The 24,259-nt window shown below is 44.4% G+C and overlaps 1 protein-coding gene across 2 annotated transcripts; it reads left to right on the top strand.

Annotated features, from left to right (window-relative positions):
• The first annotated feature begins 1,608 nt into the window (after positions 1–1,608).
• LOC139059374 (alkylglycerol monooxygenase-like) lies at positions 1,609–22,934 on the top strand. Of its 2 annotated transcripts, XM_070537684.1 has the most exons (10): positions 1,609–2,169; positions 4,694–4,824; positions 8,681–8,832; positions 9,709–9,812; positions 12,581–12,743; positions 13,703–13,848; positions 17,481–17,615; positions 18,532–18,648; positions 21,790–21,872; positions 22,626–22,934. In XM_070537684.1, exons 1-10 carry the CDS (start codon positions 2,062–2,064, stop codon positions 22,831–22,833), a joined length of 1,347 nt encoding a protein of 448 aa, XP_070393785.1. In that variant the 5' UTR covers positions 1,609–2,061; the 3' UTR covers positions 22,834–22,934. The 2 variants fall into 2 exon arrangements, with proteins under 2 accessions (XP_070393785.1, XP_070393786.1); XM_070537685.1 differs by lacking the exon at positions 22,626–22,934 and having other exon boundaries at positions 1,613–2,169; positions 21,790–21,876.
• The last annotated feature ends 1,325 nt before the right edge of the window (positions 22,935–24,259 follow it).

Raw genomic sequence — 24,259 nt, 5'->3', positions numbered from 1 at the left:
AGAGATTGCACCTGTCACCGTGAACATTTTATTGAGCTATAGGCTTATCTCTTACTTGTTTTTTGGAGCAGGCCAATTGGCTCATATCCGTTTACTCATAGCCGAAGTCGACGTCATTAAGAGCATGGGAGTTATGTATGTGCCGAACCAGGGCTTTGGAGAGAAGTGATTGTGTCTGGCTGGGCCAACATTGTAATGGGCTATACTCAGGCAGAACACCAGCAATGAACCAATCGTAGACCAATTCTGGCAGAAATGGGTACCATCGCCTGCCCAACGCTGGTATTCGGGAATGTGCAACCCATTACTGTACTGGTCTATATTTAGAGCCAAGATACGGTGAACATTAGGCCACTGCAGCAACCAATCTGGCGCTAGCATCGGAGCAGCTCAGGGTCATATCGTTGCCATTATTAATGTCAGGTTTGAGCCAATTCTTTTGAGCTAATGACCTTTTGCAAGTGGCATTTTTATAGTAGTTTTTCCCATAGCGTCTATATCAATGAGTAGCTCCTGTGCCCACCTTCTCTGCGTACTTGTCTCCTGTGCGCGCTACAAATTTCACCACGAATAGTAGCTACGCAGACGTGATAGTATACATTAGTCCAAGTAGCGAAACTGCTACACACATGCAAATAATAAGTGAGAAGGATTCAGAAAGACGTTTAATGACAGCTTATTAACAAATAAATATTTAACAAACAGATTTCTTGCGGGCTTTGTGGGTGACGCTGGGTTATTTTAAAGCAACTTTTTCAAATAAATAAGTGTGATAGAGCCATCTTTCTTTAAGCTAGGTGGATGACGCTGGTTTAGGCCGGGTCCCGAGGATAGGAATTGAGCAAGGTGCCGAGGACGGTGGGCTGGCCAGGACTTTGAGGACAGGGAGCTGACGTCAGCGGGCTGGTCAAGCCCCCTCGATGACAGCGATTAAGCAGGGATTTCATGGCACTGTGGCTTCCTTACACAGCGACTTCGCCCTGGTTTGGAAGATGTTCTTGTGCTGGAAAATAAACAAAGACATTATCAGAGAGGTCAGATTAAAATAATGTATGTGACAAGGTTTTCATGTTGAAAAGTATCCATACTACAAAAATAGAACTTTAAGCCGAGTATTCGAAGGTGTGACGGGATAAATTTTGATGGAGGAGATTTGTGAGACAATGTTTTTTAATATCAAAACATATATTACACATTTCCTATAATGTGCTGCAGAGCACATTTAAAATACAAATATGAAATCCACAGGATCCGTCCGCCATGTTTACATTACAGTTCTTCACCACCAACCTAGTCATCGTAGCAGTTCATAATGAAAGATCAACTGCAGCAAGCTTTTGCACAGCATAAAAGCCTAGTTTCAAAAACTTAGTCACTTAAGTATCCTTACGTTACTTGAACGTGAAAGCCTTGTGACTTCTCTAATTAATTGGTTACGCCCATGACACGTGACGTCATACATTGTCAGGTGTCGTTCACAACTCCACATTAATCCTCCGCAAGGAGGATTAATGTGGAGGATTAATCCTCCTTGCGGAGGCGTGCGTATGACGGCCTCCTACACACATCAACTTTGAAGTTCGCGCTGCTTGATGTCCGAGAAGCAAATCGAGCGTGCGTTAAGTCAGTCTTCGACAGATGGCAGCACCAACTTCAGCAGAGCAAACGTGTGATACGTTTGGCCAATGCCGCTTCGGCGTTTGGATTTCTTTTCTGGAGAATTTCCGCCACGTTTGTGTGCCGTCTTTTCAGTCACACTAGCCCACAGGAATTGTTTCTCAAGGGGTACAAAAGCTAAAAGAGCACTGGTGTCCTCACGACGTCGGCCGTAAGCTGTCGAGTGGTTTTTCACTAAGTTGAAAGCTTTACGACACCACTTGTTGCAAGGCCAGCCACGTCTGTTGCGAAGTTACCGCTTTCGGCGGAAAATTGACGCAGCACGGAACACAAACAAGAATTGCTCTGAGCTTTGCGACAGATCATACTCGCTCCGGTAGATCAATCGAAATGCCCTAAGCAAGGCGTCGTTGGAAGGCGGCGACGGCACCGCATCGCAGGGCCATGGATCTGCCCGAGATTGCGAAGCGTTTGGGATACCTTGTTTACATCGTCAGCCCGAATGAGACGTCGTTCGAGAAGCTCGATGACGTTCCAGACTACATTGTACAGGCGAGTGGCGCAGTTATGTCTCCAACTTCATGGATTCTGAGTTACAGATTGACGCGCTTTAAATTTGTTCTAATCTGGCGTGCTATACTCGTAGGTGTTGGTCATAATTCGCCTAGCTTAGCTATGCGGTATGCAGCTGTATGTTGGTTGCTATGCGTGGATTTCAACAATGTATAAACACTTGCACTGACGGTATTCTGTGCGAATAAAAAGGCGTACACGCGTAACTGCAGAGAGTTTATCATCTATCATGATGAAGGCGCGGACCCTACGTGCATGACGTTCGCAACTAGCCTGAGAACTGAAAAACAAAATCGTGTCGGCCAGTGGCGACGCTTTGCCGCGGTAACGGTGGGGAAGAGTGCGGCGTGAACGACGAAAGTAAATTAAGTAAAGTAAATGTAAAACGAAAACACCGCTCATCTGCATTTCTTTATTCGGTTAGTCTTCCATTCGCTCGGCCGGGGCAGTGTCGTCACTGTGGTTGTGTGCCTGCGTTGGCATACGACTCTTTGTCGTATGACTGTCGACTTTGTAAATAAAGAAAAGTGGTTTTCTTTTATTTAATTTTAATGGCTAAATGAATTCTATTATGAAAAGATCCACGCCTCGTGTGCTGATGTTACGTAGTTAACGTTTATTGAGTATTTGTCAGAGTAGCGCTTCGTAAATGTTCGATTACCTGCGGAATATAAATGTTGGCAGGTTAGCCGGACTATTTCCGTCTATCTCGTTGGCCGCTAAACTTGGCGGGCGGTCTGAAGAGGTTAGATCGAATGTCTTTATGGGCCATTGTGTGGAAACAACGAGAGGGTCTATGTCCTTTATTATTTATGCTCCACAGACAAAGCACGGGTTCTTAGAGACAATATTAGGAACATGAATACTGCAGGTTATGCAGCTTCTTTGCTGCATTAGAACGCTTGCTCGAGATGGTTGAGCGTATACAGTTGTTACGCGCACTATATATATATAGGCTCAGCTTGGATTGATATATCAACTCAAGCACTGTCGGCGATGACGGCTGTACCAGCAAGTATTGGAACTTGGAGAGGCTGGGCGGTCGGGCCAGTCTTAGTTCCGGCAGAATTTGACGCCGCGGCTTCCATCACTTGACTTTACGCAAGTTACAATTCAAACTGACATTATCGATGCAATAAAATGTCAATCGTACAGAGTTGGGAAAAGAAATTCAAGAAAGCGGATCTAGCTTCAACGGAGCTTAGTTATCTGCTCTCCAGAAGTTCTGTCAAACAGTGGGATGAAGAGCTGGGTGTACCAGAAATCTAACTACAGCAAATATGCAGTGGCGGCTCAATGGAAAATGCGGTTCTGATACTTTTCGAGAGTTACAGTCGCCGGCCAAGGCGGACTGTTTGGGCCAAGCTTGGCAATGTAGGTTGGGCCAGGCTAGGGGGCTGAAATCGGCGTCACGTTAGCCGCCCAACGGGGTGTTCGGCGTTGTGCGAACTACTGGCCAACGTTAAGCCTCGGATGGCCCAACATTAATTCTTGGAAGGCTCCGATTTTTCCGATTTTTTTTTCTCTTTATTTTACACTGTCTCATGCGGGCGTAGAACCTTGTCTGCGAACGTTACATGCCTAGTCTAGGTAACTGGTCAAGGATCTTATGCCTAATTTTCTATTCGCTGACATCCCTCTCTTCTTCCTTACAAAACTGTTCCATGTACGAGCAATACCATTCACACACAGCCGTTCTCATCGAGTCAGCAAAAAGCGTGTCGTTGGGATACACCAAGGGACAATGAAGGGACATGGAGCGACAAGGGACAGTGGAAGAGGACATGAGCGCTGACTGGCAACTAAACTTTATTTTGGAATAACAGTGGTAATATAACAAAGAACATCACGTATGCGTGCTTCGAGCTGTCAAAAAAAAGAAATACACACAAAAAAGGCACAAAGAAAAGCGGGGGGGGGGGGGGGCAACAAACAAGAGTAAACCAGACATGCAAGGCATATAGAATATATTATCGGCAGTCAAGATGCAAAACTACTTTTTTGTGGAGGGCAACTGAAGGCTAACTAATGCAGACGTGCTTGTTCTTTTAGATGTGGTATGCTTCCTTGAAAAGGCGTCACCGTTGTTCCAACATAAACTTTAGCAACGATTGAGCGCTTGTTTATATCTTTTTTTTACGGTCCCTTGTCGTTTGCGTTGTTCACTTTTCTGTAAGGATGTTCCAGTTTACCCAGCTATCAATTCCACTGCAGTCGGATATGTTAGACAACTAAAAAAGTCGCAGCCCTATAGTCTGTACAGAAAACTTGCTGCATTCTAGCAGAGCCCCCCTCCCCTCTCCCTCTCTCTCGTCTCTCTCTGTGTTTCTTGTTGTGTGTAGGTATATGGTAAGGCCGCGTGGCCTTCTTCTTGGAGCTTCAGGTGCAGCTGGTCGCACTCTTGCAGCGGCACTAAATTCTGCTAGGAACTGCCAACATGTACTGAACCGCCTACTTGGAATCGAATAAAGTCTATCTCTCCTTTCACCTATGCTACTCGCAGGTTGTGCCTCTGTTTACGGCGTTCCTGCTGGTCGAACTGATATTCAACGTCCTGCAGAAGAACAGCGACCGTTTTCAACTCGACGATGGCCTGACCTCGATAGGACAAGGCATTATACAAGAGTTATCCCGGTGAGCCGTATGCGAGTGGCGAGACAAACGTACCCGCAGAGAACTTAAAGAAATTGAGACTAGAAATATCGTTTTTGTTTATTTAAAGATTGTTGTTTTCTTTTCGTGAGTGTGCGTGGATACCAGTCGCATATCAAAACAATCGCACATTATCTGTATGAGTTGTTAAAGGCAGTACAACAGCTACCGAATCTGTACTCGGTCGACACATCGCTAGTATGGGCTGCAGTGTATATGCAAAAGCTGTGAAGAACTCTGAACAGAATTAGGACCGCCCATTGGCTACAGCGCGCCTTCTCGTTCGCAGCGCGTTTGCTAATAAATATTCGCAAAAAAAAACAATAACAATCGCGAGTGATATTTCAGTTGTGAAAATTACTTCTATTACGTAATCGAGTGTGCAGGCGGGATACATTGCCTCAGAGCGAGCGGAGCCGTTGAAGAAATCGTCTGAGTCAGTGTTACTTTCTTCATAAAAGCCAGGGGTAGCTACCTAAACATTCAATAGTTGATTATCAAAGCCGTATTTCCAGTTCGTGCTAGGCAACATTTCTGACTGTTTGCCTCTGAAGATAACGTATTGTGCTACCATAGCTTCTTCGGGTCAGATCTGGAAGCTTTAGCTTGTCCGTGCACGTATGCTGTCATTTACGAAATGCTGGAGATGAAAACATCAAGAGCATAAAAGATGTGCACGTCAACAGCAAAAAGCACCACAAAATGTCGTTGCAAGTGCTGCTGACACAGAGAAGAACATGGATGAGTTTCCTACCACAGTATGCGAATATAAGGAACTGGTAGACGTTATGCAGCAAGAGAAAGACAGACACGGCAAAAAAAATTTTTTGTGTGTGTGTGTTGGAAAGAGGAAACAACGTAAGTGGTAGAAGAAGGAAATAAAGCAAGCTATAGGAGAGTGTAGGCAGGTCTCTAGGGATCATCGAGATGACAAAAAGTTGGGATTACAGGATGAAAAGGGACTTCTTAGATGGAACAAATACCGAGAAAAGGAAAGAGTGGCTGGTGAGCTCGTGCAAGTAAAATTAAATACGCAAGTGAACGTTGTGCGCTTAACATTCACAAAAGAGATAGAGGTGCGCCAAAAAGATTCCAGAACCACGTAAGAGCACTCGGAGCTCCAACTAAACATTCGCAAACGACTATAAGGAATGAAGACGGTAACATCTTCGAAGGTGACGATACCCTGCGGTACATCACAGACGTTATTAGGGTTAACTTCGGCACGAAAGAAAGCGTAGTTCAGACTCAAACATATCCATAATAACAGAGAAGACCGAGATAAAATTTAGCGTAGAAATCTCTTACAGGAAAAAAGCAGAAGTAAATGTCTCTATTAACACGGCCACCGAACCCGATGAAATCCCTATACAGCTAATCAGCAACCTCGGTCCAAAGAGAAGGCGCTGCTGACTAATTCCATAGAGCAAGTGATTAGAACGAAGAAAATTCCGGTTGGAGGGCGTGAAAACAAGGTGAACCTCATTTACAAAGGCAAAGGTGACAAAGATAAGACGAGCTCGTACATGCCAGTTACAGTAACATCAGTGATAAATAGAATGGCAATGCAGTCATCAAATTAGAACTGTCGATGATGATGGAGAAAAATGATGTACTCGTGGAACTACAGAATCTGTTCAGATCTGGCAGACGCTTAGAGGATAATATATTTGTACTAACTCAGTACATAGAGGTTGCAGTAGCTCAGAAAAGATCATTAAGGATAGCACTTCTAGATATTAAAGGAGCCTACGACAACGTAGATAGGGTATTGTGATGGGATATTCGCAAGCACGAAGGCATAGATGACGATTGCGTGAAGCTGCTGATATATGTGTGTGTGTATATATATATATATATATATATATATATATAGAGAGAGAGAGAGAGAGAGAGAGAGAGAGAGAGAGACAGACAGACACCCGAGTACAAGTTTCACGGTATGGCCGAAAATGTAATGAAGTGGCGGAAATTTACTAAGGACTGAAGCAAGTATGTCCACTGTTTCCAGTGTTGTTCACGCTGATGTTAAGGACATTAGGCTTTGATTTATCATACATTCGTAATGGACAAATGGTGCAACAAAAGGCCTCCGGACTGACGTATGCGGACGATATAGGGGAATTAGCAGACAATGCAAAAGATTTACTGACGCTTGGGAATACCTGTCCCAATGTAGCGACAATTCGAGGCTTTAAGTTTAGCACAGCGAAATCTAGAATTATCATCTTTAATGAAGACGCGAGTAATTACGTGGACTCAATTCAAGAAGCAAGTCACAGCCATATAGTCAAACAATATAAATACCTCGATGCATGCACGAAGAAAAGTCTTACTCAAGCACTCACCAAGATGATCTGAAAGTAAAGGGGAAGCGGAACGCAGCAACATTGACAAATAGAGCCCTATGGGGCACAATAAATATGAGGCGGTGCATGGAATCTGCAAAGCAGTAATGGAGCCAGTGCTGACGTTGGCAAGTGTCATTATGGGCTTAATATATTATATCCTGTGGGGGTTGAAAATTAACCAAAGATCGGTAGGCAGTTGGCTTTGGGAGCCCACAGTAGAAGCGCAAATGAGGCAGTACAGGGTGACATGGGTTGGGCCTCTTTTGAAGTCAGAGAAGCGCACAGCAAAACTAGTTTTGAGTGAAGTCCCAGGAACATGGATAAAAATAAATCGGTGGCTAAAGGGCATAAGTATCTCTACCTGAAAAGCGTGGACGCATAATGGAGGAAGAGGTCAAGAAAGTTGTCAAACAAGTACTGGGTAATTGAAAGTGTAAACTGACAACCAGGAATCATCAGAAAGAAAGTGAGAGAAACAGAAACAACGAACTAGGTGCAAGGAATGGAAACAAATAAGATCGTGCAGTATTACAATACTCAGCAAAATATATTAGAAGGGAAAGTCTGTACGACAACACAAAGATCAGTGCCTTGCTATTTGAAGCTCGAGCGGGTTGCCTCAGAAGAGAAACATACCGGAGCAAATATTCGCAACAAGATGACGCATGTGTATGCTGCAGCGAAAACCGGGAGACCATTCAGAACATCATAATCGAATGCAACGGGATTCCCCCATTGAGACCTGTAGGTAGCGTGCACCTTCCAGAAGCGCATTGATTTAAAGTGGACGTAAGCGTCAACTGGTCAGCAGTCGAGATAGGCAAGGGACGTTTAGAGTGTTTGTGAAAAAAAAAGCAGGGAAGAGATTGATACGACCGCATTCATTACATACATATGTAGCGGTACAAGGTCGCTAGAGAAGTTTCGAGGAAGAAAAACAAATATTAAGAAGATGTATACAATAATGTTGGAATGAAAAATATGTATAGCATACCTGATTAAATCAAGCTGGCTAGGTGACTATTTGTCACCGCCCTGTTTCAAGGGGGATGCCAATAAATTATCATCATCATCATCATCGTCGTCGTCGTGGTCATCATCATCATCGTCGTCACCATCATCATCAATGTATGCTTTTTCCATTCATATATCCGGTGCTCTGGTATTTCGTATGTCTACGGACCAGCTACAACTATATATAATTGAAGTTTCTGAGCATGCTCAACACCCGGTTTTCCCATGGAGTAGCTACGAACATACTATCAGGTCGATAGAGGTTCACACTTTTCAACCTTTATTGCAAATTTCGAAAGATGCAGCTTTCTTTTTCCATTAGCGAAAAATGGGGAAACACGTGCCGTCTTCGCTTCTAAATTTAGCCTATTGAATCGCCGTTATATTGTATTGCTTGGAAACGAAGAACGATAACAGCTACAAAAGAGAGTAGGTGCTTGACATTTACACATATTTATTCCTCCTTCCTACAGCCTCTTCACGGAAGGCACCCTCCTGGCCGGTTACATCTACGTGTACAATAACTTCAGGATTCTGACGCTGCCTTGGAATTCTACGGGAACATGGTTCTTCGCTATGCTCGCCATCGACTTTGCATACTACTGGGTTCACCGCTGGGGTCATGGCGAGTGCATGAAACTCATTTGTCGGCCACATTATTGGCACCGCGTTAAGAAAGAAAAAAAACTTTAAACAACTAGCGCTACACTAGTTGACCTTATTCCGTAACGTTAGAACCGTCCAAACATTTGCCTGCCTAGCTAGATGTCTACCCAAGGGGACTAAAAAAAATCCAAGGACACCTAAGCTCTTGTTAGGAGTTGTGAATACGAAAGCATTAATGCTGAACTGAATGCCGCTGAGCGGTCCTTCTAGTTGTGAACTCCTCACAAGCAAGCGAGCGCGTTGAGCCGCTTGTCCAGCGCTTCCAAGGCCGATTCCCTTCGATCCGTGACGTCGTGCTACCTTGCTCAACTGGCCATAGAATCTAGTGGGGGATGTTCCCGAGTAAGCAGCGGTGATTTTGATGTCACACTATATCGTCACGCCGGGCTTGACAGTGGAAAATTCGGTCCAAGTAGCATGACATCATAAATCAGAGTGCACAGGCCTGCTATCTCGGCTTCTGAGCGCGGGGACATATATGTTCGAAACGCACTACCACCAACGTTTTTCCATTCGAATTTGTTCTGTTTTTTGTGCACTGATTTTAATTCCGAGACACCGTTTTCCGTAGCTGGATAGCCGCATCGGTAAGACAGATTAAACTTTTCAGGAAGCGTCTACTTGGATATCGCCTGTGTTCAAAACAATGTTTGATATCCCATATTCGCAAACACTGTGGCAATATAGCTTCGCACAAAGAAGCTTCGAGATTTAGACGACAATAAGTCGTCTTTCTAGCGAAGACTAATTTCTGTATAGGATAAGCACCGGTGTAACTTCCCATTATTTAGGCACATTTGGTCTGCCATCTTTCTCGATCCCTTGTTGCATGCAGAGGTCAATCTGGCCTGGTCGGGCCACCAGGTACACCACAGCTCCGAGTTCTACAATCTGACAACGGCCATGCGACAATCGGCTCTGCAAGCTTACTATGAACCCGTAAGCATGCGCGCTGATTTCCTTCGTATACAATGGCCAGGCTGGGTTGATACACTGATAGTTGGCATTGATCATGTGACACCGGGAAGTAAACTATGCAAATGCTAAAGTAGGCAGTATTTGTTTTAATGTCTAGCATGTGAATATTAGGTAAAGCTCCGACTAAGTTTTGAAAGGAGCAAGAAAGGCAAGAAGCTTGAACTACCGAAACTACTGTATTTTAATGCGTAGCATTCTTTGGCTAAGTGCCCGGGATAATTTTCTGCTACATTCCTTTCAGTACTTCCGCTTTCTTGTCTCCCCAAAAGACCCCTAACGCCATCTAGGCTTGAATATGTGAATACACAAGCTTCTGTACCCTTACCGGTTAACTATTTGTTGGCTCACTAGCCTGTGATGCGATATTTTGTCCGAAAGCCGCCAGGTGCTGACACGCATCCGCCCAAAGCATATAGTTTCATACGATAATTACTAGAGGGAATCCTGGCGCTAGTGTCTACAGGAGCTGGAAGGGAGCTGGTTCAGTTAGCATGGGATTGATGCTTACTGCATATACTTGCCTAAAGTTGGTCCAGCAGACAGCGGAGCCCTGAAATAAGGGTCCCGACCGTCGATAAGCTTGACATGAGGTCAGTTCAAAAATTAATAATTCAATAAAGTTTACTCGCTCACTCATTCTGGCCTCAAACGGCTTCGTCATTTCGTAAATTGATCATTTTAAACGAAATGCTGTTCCATAAATAATTACATAAACACCATTAAAATTGTCGGATGGCAGGGTTCGAACACACGACGTCCAGTACAAAAGCTCGATATTGAGACCATTACCCCACGGGCGCATGCATCGACAAGCGGCATAGAACTCGCGGGTAAGTGGGCGCGTTGATACGCCTGACGGGTTTCGAGGTGCAGTTCAAACGTAGGCGAGAGCTTGCGTGGACAAGGAACACGCGAACAACGCAAGCAACTAGAGAATTGCGTCGCGACAACAGGGAGAAGCTTCAGATGGGGATGGCGTTGCAAAGACGGCAAGTGCGTCATTGGACAACTTATGCGAGAAGAAAAAAGCGCTACAGCAACATTTCTGTCATAGCATGCATGGTATTATTTGCAATTGCTTATCTCTTAAAATACGGCAGTCTTGGCTTCACGACAACAGCATAGGCTTGATAAGTAATCATTACAAAGAACGCTATACGCACTATATGTGACAATTCCGGAGTGCGGAGTTTCTGTCCAATCTCTTGTTCTTTTTTCAGCTCTCTTTCGCGACATGATTCCTATCGTAAAAAACCATGACATGGGTGCGAGCTTCTTTATTTCTTCCTTTCTTTCAGGACGTAAGTGTAATAAATGCAATAGAGCTTTAAGGCTGCTTTCGATGCCTCGAACTATCGTCGCTGACCACGTGAATGCTGTCTCCCAAATAAAAATACAATGCATACAATTGTGTTTATTTTCATTTCACGAAACGTTCGATTTATGCACCGCGCAGGTCATAACTGTAATGTCGTGCAATGTTTCTTTTTATGCACTACTGTAAGCATGCTGTGCCGACATGCAGCCACGAGGTCAGGAGGACGCACAATGTGAGACGTCGGCAACGATTGATATGTGCCTGAGGAATAATGTTGTGGAGATATGTACGTAGAGAGAACAACGACACAGTACCTAAAATACCGCTTATGTATCAGTGCAGATATGTTGGTACATTTAAGACTTGTATACACAATGTGTCACGCAGCGCGTACCATTCTGGGGGGTTGACCAGGAATGACATGTACACAGTGACACATACGCAATGACCCGAGAATGGGGGCAGGCGGAATGTAAGAAATTTCAAAGGTGCATATAAAAAGCCTCGTCCTAAACATTGTGTAGGTCAAAGCTTATCTCTTCTTTACATGTGCTTTCACATTGAATCAGGTCTGAATGACGTTCCACGTGATTCATACTGAATATAGCTACCACTTCTGAAGCCTTTCAGCCGTGATTAAACAGCAGAGACGGCACGCCGGAATACAGACGTGGCTGCGCAACTATAGCTTAAAATACGCAGCTAATGTGCCCGTGTGCTCTTACTGGGGTTGGCCGCTAGGCTTGGTAAGGCATTTCGCGGTGGATATAATGTGCGTCCCAGCTAAGGTTAGGCGAGCCGTCCAACGAAAAACATGAATAAAGAACATGGTGCAAGATACTATTTTCGGTTGCAAGAGGTCTCACGACCACACACCGTAGGTCCTAAAATCCTATCCTGCACCGTGTTTATTCAATCTTTGTTTTTTTCGTTAAACCGCTTGCCTAACGTTAGCTGGGACCTACGGTGTAGTGATACACTCTATACGCTGTCTTGCGTCGTCCCGGCCAGAAGTACAATTTATTAAGGATGATAGTTGAGGGAGTCGATCGAGTAGGTATTAATGCACTAATAAGAAACGGCACTTCGTGTACCCAAGAGTCAAGATGTCATGTTACAATCGCTATCTCTTTATGCCACGCTTTGTTACGGGCTTCGCCGCGCAACGACATGCCGGAAGTGCTGCTGAGATTTCTTCGGAGTTTGGCATCTCCAACATCGCTGACAAAGAAGGTTCAGTATCTCACGCCATCCGCTAACATGCACAACAGCGCCTGTGATACAACAAACACAAACACAATTTGGTCAGATAGTATTTGTCGTTCCGCTGACCCTCTGCTGTGTTCCAGGCCGTTCATGTGAGAGGCTTCACGTGCCGCCTTAATCTCACCGACACGTGTGTTCCTTGCAGGTCCTATACCTTCCCCTGGCGCTGGTGGTGTCACCGAGCGCCTACATGGTCCATCGACAGTTCAACCGACTCTTCCAGTTTCTCATACACACCGAAGCTGTACAGACACTGGGCCCGCTGGAGCTAGTGCTGAACACTCCGAGCCACCATCGTGTGCACCATGGTAGGCTATCGCTATCTCGTACGTTCAACAAATACGTTTAGATATCATCAATGCTAAAAAATAAAATAAAAACATAACCGTGTTCCTTGAACCAACAGACGGCCATTCAATAAAGGCGTTTGCAAGGGCGCCAGACGTTTGACGACTGGGAGAAGGAGGGGGAATGGGGAAAGAGAATGCTTCGATAAAGATAAATGGAGCTTAGAGAGCAGCTTGGCGGGGAAGTAAGAAAACTTGAGCAGAGCAGTGGATTCTGAACGGAAGCTAAAGAGAAATTTAAGGTAATATATATAGGTTGATTCTAGTACAGAAATACCAAATAAGGTTACTGATACCATGAGCGGAAACTCAGAAAACCAAAGAGCACGTTAGAGCGAGAAATGAGGGTTGACTAAACCTTGTAAAATCCCTGTTAGCGCTTGTGTTGTCTTGACTTCTCTGTCCCTGTCTCAAGTTAGCGCTATTGCACCGATGTGATGTACCAAGAAGCCCAAGCTGCTCTTGTGTCCTGTAAATCCGGCACTTGTTCGCCTTCGCGTTGCGGATTTTGACGGCATCTGTTCAGGGCTAAGTAAGTACTGTTTTTAGAGGGAGGAGTGATTGCACTGCATTCCCAAGCAACAAGACTCTCAACCTGACCGCTTATAAGAACTTGCTCTTAAGGTCGGTTAAGACCGGCGAAAATCCCGAAGTATAACGGCGTCACATTGAGCCGATGGACGTGGTTGTTCGGATGCGACATTCAAGAATGGCAGATCCTCTTCTATAACGAAACCTATTCCGCCAAAAAAAATGCGAATATAATTTTGAAAAAAAAAGTTCTGCCACTGTACACTAACTTAACATTCCCTCTATAAAGGGGACATTTGTGTGCTTGTTAAGCGCAGCGACTTGCCAGTCTTTGACTTCTATTCTTCGTATTTATACTTACAACTGTGACGTGCCTGTGTTTTTGTTAGGCAGGGACCGCTACTGCATAGATAAGAACTACGGTGGCACGCTCATCATCTGGGATCGTCTTTTCGGCACGTTTGCGGCTGAACAACGCCGGCCGGCGTACGGGCTGACCCATTCCGTGAACACGTTCGATCCATGGACTCTACAGGTACGACGTTGTCTCTGGTCTCCTGCGTATTTTTCTGCGAGCACGATCGCCTTAAAGACTGTTTCCACGAACGAAGTCATGCTATGTCCGTAATTTCTGCAGTGGCCAAACAGCATTCTTAAGTAATTTTAGTAATCAGGCACAACAGGTATTCCATCACATTAATCATAAAATTTTGTTGAATGAGCTTGACAGATATGAGATAAGAGGACTTCCTCTAGATTTACTTAACTATTACAGCTACAGTAGACGTCAGCGCGTATCGACTAATGGCTTAGGTTCACACACGCACAAAAAAAAAAATGAAATAGCTTGCGGTGTGCCACAAGGAAGCATTCTATTAATGGCACCGAATATATATCCATCACACTGCAAAATTAATACTGTAGGCTGACAATACTAGCATATTTATATCCTCAGCTTCCCACTCACACTTAATAAATATATCTAATGACGCCCTACCGCAAATTGCTCTAAGTTACGAAGAACATTGCCTCAAAGTCGATTCAACTAAAACCAAAGCAATAAATTTTCCGTACAAAAGCCACATATATCTCTTCAGACCACACTGTAGTGCTAAATTTTCAGCTTATTGAAATTGTTGACACTGAAATTACACTGGGCAACTATTTATCATGCGCATTACAGTGGAATGAACATTTCAACTTTCTTCTTTGCAAATTGTGCCAGGTGATCGCCTGGAGCCTTAAATCGTAATAACGCGCTCCCCACAGCTGTAAAGTTGCTTGTATATAACGGTTTGCTTGCTTCTCACCTTAATTATTGCTGTTTAGTATGAGCTACAACAAATGAGGCCAACTTGAGCAAATTCTTTTTTTTTAATTTTGGGCTTATTCCGTGCCAAACCCACCATCTGATTATGAGCCACGCCGTAGGGGAGGACTCCGGAAATTTTGACCACTTGGAGTTCTTTAACCTACACCTAAATCTAAGTACATGGGTGTTTTCACATTTTGCCCCCATCAAAATGCGGCCGCCATGGCCGGGATTCGATCCCGCGACCTCGTGCTTAGCAGCCCAACACAATAGCCACTAAGCAACCATGGCGGGTAGAGTCTTATTTGTACAGAAAAGAATGTTATGTGCAATCGCTAATCTCCCGTACACTGCCCATACTGACTGTGCAGTTGTTAAATTCGATATTCCTAACGTTAATGAGATATACGAAACCAGAATTATGCGCAATATATACTCTGAAAATAAACAGAATTGTACTGTCCTCAAGAACATTGTCAACGTAATCGAAAGTACACCTTCCCGTCTTACCCTTCACCCCGAACCGTAGAAGGTACTGTTCTCGAGAACAAATTATGCGCTAAAATGCTTGAGAGCACTCTACCAACGCTCCTTAACAAATGCAGCAAACTGTACATCGATGTGCGAAATTTTGAGATTGCTTTATTTTCACCATGCTTGCGCATCAGTAGAAGAAATGTACCTAAATGATGAGGACAGCGGGAAAAAAAGCTACGTTTCAGCAAAGCTTCACTAGCCTGGCCATCCCCTGCTTACAAAGGCATGCAGCAACGGAAACATGCTCACACAGAACTATAAACAGGGTGTCCCAGCTAACGTGGACCAAGATTTTAAAAATACCCCAGAGCTCTAGAGAAATCGTGCCGACTGCACAGTAGCCGTAGTCGTATGTACTTACGGCAAGTATTTTTTTAATCACGAAGTTTTACTTAATTAGGTACTTTTCATTAATGAACTTTTTAATTATTGCTTGAATCGCAAACATATCAATTACAAAGTTTTAAGGCACCTCAAATAACCTCCGAGTCAAGCATTTGTTCAGTGCTCAGCTTTGCCTCGTTGGTTTTTCCGAGAAAAAAACAAAAGCGCGTGAAACATCCAAAATACGAAATAGATAGGCGCTCGCGCGCCGCTACTCAAGCGCTCCCAAGCGAATAGCCACGGATACACGGCTTTACTAGCGGAGGCAGCTCGATACAGGGCTTCACGCTATGTGACGGTCGCAGCATCAAGAGAACACGCCGCTGACGCATCGATAAGCGTTGCGGAGCCTTGTACGATGCGGCGATAAGAGAATGCAGCCGTATATATTTCAATCGTTGCTTGTAGGCGCTTGAGCAGCGGCATGCGAGTGCGCATCTATTTCGTATTTCGCGGGCTTTTGTTTTTTCTTGGAAAAAACAACCAGGACCACTTCAGCACGAAGCAAATGCTTGATTCGGAGGTTATTTAAGGAGCTCTACAACTTTATAATTTATATGTTTGCGATTCAAGCAACAATTAAATAGATAACTAATTAAAAGTAGTTAATTAAGTAATACTTTGTGATGAAAAAAAATGCTGACCGTAAGTACATATGACTACGGCTACTATGCAGTCGGTACGACTTCTCTTGGGTATTTTTAAAATCTTGGTCTAAGTTAGCTGGATCACCCTGTATATATATAATAGTGAGTGTGAGCCAGCCATGTGTTGCTCTTATCGCAACAATACCGCCACTAACGCTGTACGGTTCAGAGCTCTTCTGCAGTAGGCTCTTCCTTGTTACGTCCTTCTTAATGCTATCCCAACGTAGATCCCTTTATCACCTAGCTTGCGCTTCTTATCTGAATAGTTTCTCAGTTATCTACAGGCACTTCCCGCAATTTCCTGGATAGAAAGCTCTATACAGTACGTTGCCGCCTTACAAGGACACATCACCGAATCATTTCGCAAGTCAACCACATTGATCATGTTCACGCGCACCAATACATTTTTGTAATTTACGTCACTGCTGCGGCTTAATAATATTTGCTGTTCCCCTTGTCGATCATTTTTTATGGACCTTTACTCTGTGCGCATGGTGTCACCTGATGCGCGTGGTAGTTTAAAATTTTTTGTCAGACTAATTGTGAAGCGAAACAATGTGCTGACTTGATGCATCGCAGGCAGCCAGAAAGTTGGCCACGTCACTCTTTCGCGTCAGTTGAACTTCGAGGAGGCTCGATCATCAATTTTATTGCCATCACCTATAGAAACGTTTCTATAGCAGCTGTGACTACATCAAAGGATAGTAAAGGGTTATAATCGCGAAACATGCATGGTCCTCAATGGGGCGTTGTGAAGAACATTAGAAAAGAACCATGTCCATGGATTACGTGTTCGTCGTGGGAGAACAGCGACTAGCGCTAATGGGGACGTGGACGTTTATGAGAGGCCTGTTCTTGTATCGCGGACAAGCATCTGTGAATGAAAGAAAGCCACAGGGTCGGAGCCTCTGCACGTATGTTACTGCGCCAAGTAGCCGGCAGATTTTGACGACACTTTCTGCATCAGTTCTCGAAGTAAATAAGGAATCAGCGTAGCTTGCTTCTTGCGATGGTTTCGTATTTGCCAAATCGCGGAAGAGCGAGGCGGAACCTTAAAATTCAGATTTGACACTGAGTGGTGAATTCTGTCTTATTAGTGGTAAGTATACTATGTGCGAGTTTTCTGCACCTCTGCTTAAACATACGTGAATGAATTTGCGGGACTATTTTCACGAGCGCTGTAGCGCATGTGCTTCTCCGTAGCTTTCCTTTCGACCAATGATGACGTGAGGCATTGCTCAAAGGCTCTTGATGTCTACCCTCACCATGCCCCTTGGCCTCTTTTAGATGCACCACTTTCTGCACATATGCCGGCAATTCTCGACCATCAAGGGACTAGGCAACAAGCTTTCCACCTTGTTCAAAGGTCCTGGATGGCAACCCGGCAAGCCGAGATTGGGAGATCCGAACGACATCCCAGACGTGAGTCACTCAGCATTGTCGCATAGTTACATCTTACAGAACAGACACGTAATGTTTTGCAGCGAACACACCTTTAAACCGCACGCACTACTCGTCTCTTAAAGCGAATATTTCTTAGATAAGCTTCCGGTCTCTCCTGAGCATGGCTGCTGCTGCTGACTTGCCGTATTAATAAGCGCGTGCCCCGCGTCGCGTAGCACGTGCGCGGGAGAGCACGTGCACGAGTGAGTTTTGATTAAGCCATCGACGAAGTGAAACGGCAAAAAATAATATTATTGCTTGTCGTACTTCTCTCGGCACACATCTGTCATCATTCCTCCCTCGACGAACGTCACCTTGGTCTTAGTGACCTATAGCTGCGTCGATGCGTCCGCCTCACAGTGTGCATTCGCACGAACTGCTGTTTAAGCTTAAGCATAGATTGTGAACGGTGTAGAAGATTAACATGAGCACGGCATCGCATTGAAGTTGTAACCGATATGGCGCATAATCATAAATATTGATTGAGACTGCTCGCTGCATAGGTGACAGTAAAGACAATTTCTCATTTCGTTTTATAGAATTTCAGTGACCGGCTCACGAAACCTTTCATTCACAGAAATTCTGAGATATGCGTTGGATCTGCATTCTTTTTTTTTCATTTTCTTAATAGAGGGCTAGGGTGAAAAGTGGAGAGTGAAGCGTGGAAACATGTCTGTGTGCACAATATAAGCAGCACTTTTGAAAAAGATCTCGCCCCGGGCTTTCCTTGTTTATTAAGTGCATATACCGACCGAATTTTTGAACATTGAGAAAATCATGGAGTGAATAAATTAGAAGAAATAGTTTGGGGTGCTGGGCATGTTCGAGCTTTCGCATTTAATGCACATTTCTAGCATTTCGCTGTTAACTGAAGATTACATTTGTTATTGTGCAGGTACGCAGGCCCGTGGAAACGTATGCGCCAAAAACCACGCTGATATGCAAGATTTATGTAACACTGCACTTTGCCATTATAGTCATCGGCTATGTGAAGCTGAAACATTGGAGTTCAGTGAGTAGTGCCGCTTTTCTTTTCTTTTCTTTGTTTTTCACGCGCATAAGGAGAAGCAAAATATGCGTCTTGGAAACATTCGGTAACTTGCTTCTTATGCAGTGATGTTTACTTGTGATCACTAAGCACAGTAAGAATGTTGACAGTTCGCCATTATGCTTTCTTTAGAGGTGAAAGTAAAGCATAAGTTCCGAGGCGCTGAAAGCGCATAGATTCACTACAATGTGAGACCCATTAAAGTTCGTCACGCAGTACTACACAGTCCAGATCCCTTATAAGAGGCGAAGCATGTTATGTTTGTTTGTTTGTTTGTTTGTTTGTAATCGGTGTACAATTTTAAATTTGAGAAATAGTATACACAGGCTGCATAGGCAACGCTATTAGAGGGTGACGTGCCATCACTAAGCGCGTGTCGGAATTAGCAAGGGCTTGTTGCGCGCTCCAAGCGCGATACTTATTCACAAAAGTGAAATGAAACCCTGGCGCTAGCGTCTACGGAAGCTGTAAGCACAACGGTTTAAGCAGCGTGGCAAGGATGGCTAGTACATGCCATTAGCATAAACTTCATCCTTTTGGCTTCAACCAGCATCGTGACTTAGCAGATTATTAACTTTCAACAATATATCACGTTCCAACGGGAACATGTTGTAACTGGAACATGAGAAAGGCAAATTTATTGCCTTGCTGTTCATGCTTGAAAAACTGTGTTTGCTGGAAGGTATCGAAAGAGTAATAAATAATGTCGCAGGAATGTCTGATCGCCACAAGCACGAAAGTGAATGAAAAGCACGCGAAGGCCATCATTCCAATAACAGCTGAAAGATCGCTCGAGCAATTTATGTCGGAAACGCTACGCTTGTCCCCGCATTTCCAGAACATTCTCGCAACGGACGCTCCACCTCGACTCAGAAAAGTGCAATGCCGCACAGCCCCGTTGCTAAACTGGTAGCTGCGCGCTTCATTGATACTCCACCTCGACTTCTGAGCGAAAACACTGCAACCGCGCACTTTCAAGCTGTAGTATGTAACTCCACTTGAGCGATTTCTCGTGCATGCGACATGACTGTACACAATGGCGACGAGCGGCGCGACTTCTCGTCTCTCGATCGCCGGTTCTCGAATTTCAGAATCCGTCGCTCGTCGCCCGGAAGCGCTGCCTCTACGTCGTCGCTCCTCTTTCGGGTGTTGTTGTGGCGGAGCGAGCACGTGTTTTCCTCTGTCGGTGCAGCTCGCTCGAGTTGTCAGGGCTCCTACAAATGCAGCGACTCGAGCCAAAAAAAATTTCGTTGCTGCCGCGCACGTCGCTGAGTGATTTTCGCTGCCACACGCGGCATGCTCATCGCCATTGCATCTTGTGCAACTCCAGGCGAAATGTGAACAAACTTTATTGCTATTGCGTTGGGGGGGGGGGGGGGGGGTTGAAAAGTCTCAAAGACGTCATCGATCCGGTGCAGCAGAAAGCGCAAATATGACGAGGCTCCGTTGGGGATAGTCTTGCAAGGGGTGGTGTGCTGGCTGCGATGTATACGACCATTTGAATTCCCGAGGTCGGTCTTTTGAGCGATGGGAGCGAAATTGGGCGTGGCACAATTGCCGACCGTGTCGTTTCCGCGTTATGATTATGGCATTCCTTGCGACATTTGAAGGTGTCGCACAAATCTACGTCGAATTACATTATGCATATCCAGTGGCGTCGATCGGCTTCCCGACACCCACTGAAGTTCTACCCTTCCCGACACCCGGCGCGGCTGCTCGGTGTGTAACAGACCTCCCCTCTTCTCCTTCTCTTGCCACTCCCTGCTATTTCTTAACGCACATTTTCTATAAAAAATATGAAATAATTTAAAAGGGCGACGCTGCTTTCCTTTGTCGCATTCGGCTACGAACCGCGGAGAAAACAAAGGCTCGGCTGGAGACCACAGCACAGCCACCGCTCAGCGGGCTGCACCCAGTCAGAGGGCCGCACTATATATATATATATGTAAGTGTGTGTGCGTGTGTGTGCGTGTGTGTGCGTGTGTGTGTGTGTGCGTGTGCGTGTGCGTGTGTGTGTGTGTGCGTGTGTGTGTGTGTGTGTGCGTGTGCGTGTGTGTGTGTGTGTGCGTGTGTGTGTGTGTGTGTGTGTGTATGTGTATGTGTGAAAAGAAGTATAGTATGTGGGTATAGACCGGTAAGTTTTTAAACTTGCTATATAAATCGTTAAATTCCTTGAGAAAGAAGATAGCTAGTCGTTGTTTCGCAATAGGCCGTCAACGCAGTGCCCGTGGGAGTTGAAATTGAGAAGTCTATGATGGAAAGAAGACGCAGAAAAGTCGAATCGTGGACAAAAAATTATTTTAAGAGGAAGCTTTATCTCGGGTGCTCCTATCTAAATACATGTAAAAGGAGAATTCGTTTTTCTGGGCAACCACTGCACCGAATTTGACGAGGCTTGTTGCATTTAAAAGAAAAACTTAAGATATAGTGACTGTTGGTTTCGAATTTTTGATTTATGCTGTCAATTTTTATTGAAAATTGGCGAAAACCTAAACTTTTCTAAAAACGAAACTATCAAGTTTACAACTCTGTAACTCGTCAACTAAAAATAGTAATACAATTCTGTGAAATGCATTTACTAGTACATCCAAAGCGGACGAAATTGATATCTTACACATGGGTCTCAAAAAATTTAATAACATGAAAATAGAGATTTTGCAGAAACCTTCTAAACAACGTAACAAATTCACGTAAGATATAAAATGGCATATCTAATTTGTCCGCCTTCAATGATCTAATGAATGCCGTCCACAGCACCGCGACATCTGTTCTTGGTGCAGAGCTGTGAATTCTTAAACTTCGTGCTTCTATTTTTTATAAACTTCCGAATTTTCGAAAATTCTTGTAACAGAATTCAAACCCTAAATGGAAATGCCGCTTCCAACAGTCACTAGAATTTAGCTTTCTCTCTAAAATGCAACAAATTTCATTAGGATCTGTCCCGGGTTTATCTCGAAAAAACGTTTTTGCGTTTTACATGTATTCGAATAGGCCGCGTCGGAGTTGGGCCTGAGCTAAAGCTTCTTCTTAAGTATGTTTATTTTGAATAATTCGCTTAAATCGAAGGCCGATGAAACAAACGATTTCATGGTTTCACGTGTGCAGGTTATATCCAGCGGCACGCTTCTTAGTGGAATTGCCTACATCTTCTTCTCGCTTGGCACAATGGGCGCCCTCTTGGACAACAGGTGAGTAAACGAACAGCACGTGTTTCGCTAGCCTTCTTCTCTCCTTGCAATGTCTTGTTCGCTTCATTCGCATTATTTGAGTGCCTCGCTCTAGACTGACCGAATATGTCCACGTGAAGTATTTCATTTCGACAAAAAAATATGTATGTTCCACATTTTCAGCCTCAAAGAACCTATAGGAAGTCCGCCTTCTTTCTATATTTCACTTTTGTTTTCTTTTTGTTTTCTTTACAGACGTTTTTACTGGAAACGAGTTCGAGTTGCGGATAACAGCCATATATTGAATGCATCAACATTTTGTAAAGCAAGTCGAATGTCGATAGGTGGCTTGTGACCGAATGCGTAGTATACATTCTCATCTTCTAAAGGCAGGGCAGCACATGGTAAGCCTAAGTGAATCCTGGCATCGTCCTCCCCCTCACGTTTGAATGGCTTCGCACACTGGGAGGTCTAAACAGGCCCTGCCACGTTTCTCGCCGACGTCACAGTTTCCTTGTCATGCGACAGCAATCCAGGTCTTGGCGCACATATATATATATATGTATCGACAGACACTGTTGACAAGAAAGCAGGTCAGAGGTAGGAGGAGTGACAAAGAAAAAAAGAAATCGCACACCACCAGCGTCATGACTATTGTTGTAGGGCGGAAGTAGATCTCAAAGAGAGTATTGTTGTTCTCTCTAACAGTGCGTAGCTTCTTGTTGCGCGTCTCGCTCAAGCCGTGTCTGTTGGTCAACACCGGGTCTTTTACAGGAGCAACGCCTGCGCAGTGGAGGCGCTTAGGTGCGCCCTGATGCTGGTGCTGGACGCCCGCGTCTTTCATTTGTCAGCGATGGCCAAGTCGGCGGCCGCCATCGCGTTCCTGAACATCGTCAGGGCAACGTACGCAGCTTCGTTGCTAGGCTGTGTCGCCGTCAGTGTTCGAGGTGTCACGTGGAGCGTCAAAGAAAAAGCGGCCTGAGAACGTCTGCATGCTCGTGTGCGTGCATGCAGACGAAGTACTGGAATGCCGTGCTGCGGGCGATTTTATACGTGCTTAAATACATTACCGGTGACTTCTCATTTGCTGTTATTTTCGTGGCCACGTTGCGCATATATCGTGAGCTCAGATTTCCAAACTCTTTTGCTTGATTTGTCCAGACGGAGAGTGTGCCTTAGCCAAGTTTTCATACCTGTTAATGTGATGGTAAGAAAGTAGAGCGTCAAAGCGTGATCCGGAATGCTGAGATGTCTTGTAGTCCTATGTGTGACGAAGGCCTCAACGAAAGAAATCAGGGAGGCATGCGATAGTCACTGCGCTTATATGTTTATGGCAAATGATTCAGACGCTTCAGATGAGTTGCGCTACACTATAATTGTGCTGTTGTTTTGGGGAATGAATCATCCAGTATATTGCCTAAAATATTACATTGCATATGATCTTCCTGGCTAACTTTACGTATTCACCATATGGAATTTTTTTATTTTTTATTGCACCCGTGCTCAAAGAGGTCAGTTTCAGGAACAAAATTTGTGGCTGTTAGTCATTGCTACATGCCGGCGGAAAAGGCAAATTGAAAGAAGGTGCATTTTGTGGGAATCTTCACAAAGGAAAATATTGCTGCAGCGGAGCTGCAATTAACACATGTTTGTGGTGCATTGTCAAGGTACCATTGTACTGTGCCGGTCATCGTTTACTTCCTGCCTTCCAGCGCTGACACTTTATCAGTTAACTTTGCTGCTTAATCCATGTAATCTTTTTATTTTTTTTAAACGAACATCGTATACTGCGCATAAGTGCATATGAAGGTATGAGGATAACCTAGTCGTTATAAAGGTGAATGAAGTTCAGTGTTTGACGGAAGCCCGTCACGTGTACGAAAAATAAACGCCTTTGTTTATTTTACCTGTGAACAAGGCTCCCGTGTGGGAGCCGAAACGTCTTCTTTTCTTTTAAATTTTACTTTGGTCGGCGTAGGGGCCGGGTTTTTGTCTGCCTTTTCACCATATAAAGCTGAATGATCATTTAGGTTAATTTTAATCGCAAGCCTAACCATTAAAATTTAATCCTACTTCATGAGCACCGCCATTCAGAGTGCTTGAAGTTAAAATGCTAACGTTGTTTCTCAATTATGAAGTCCAAATTTAATAATTTTCGATAACTGGATTATTAGCCCCACACACTTGTAGCGTCTCCTTTGTTTAGAGGATGCCGCTGTGATATCTGTTTCATATAGCACATGCCTCTAGGCCCTTGTGTTTCTAGGGCTCTGGCGAGGCAGTGGTGCTCCAGGTAATTTCACCATCTAATATATTTTCTGTATTGCATCACTCTTTCACGATGGATTTTATTACACATAGAACACGTCATTTGTCATCGACATAATCTTATTACATATAGATTTTAC

The sequence above is a fragment of the Dermacentor albipictus genome, chromosome 4, assembly GCF_038994185.2.
Source record: "Dermacentor albipictus isolate Rhodes 1998 colony chromosome 4, USDA_Dalb.pri_finalv2, whole genome shotgun sequence".
Lineage (NCBI taxonomy): Eukaryota > Metazoa > Arthropoda > Arachnida > Ixodida > Ixodidae > Dermacentor > Dermacentor albipictus.
Note: the sequence above shows the minus strand (reverse complement) of the source record. Positions and strands in the feature narration are given on the sequence as shown.

Bases quoted from the DNA above. Each gene is read 5' to 3' on its own strand.
- LOC139059374 (XM_070537684.1), top strand. From the start codon at position 2,062: ATGGATCTGCCCGAGATTGCGAAGCGTTTGGGATACCTTGTTTACATC. The intron at 8,833-9,708 runs GCGAGTGCATGA...TGTTGCATGCAG, and splicing joins GGTTCACCGCTGGGGTCATG to AGGTCAATCTGGCCTGGTCG. The intron at 21,873-22,625 runs GTGAGTAAACGA...GGTCTTTTACAG, and splicing joins GGCGCCCTCTTGGACAACAG to GAGCAACGCCTGCGCAGTGG.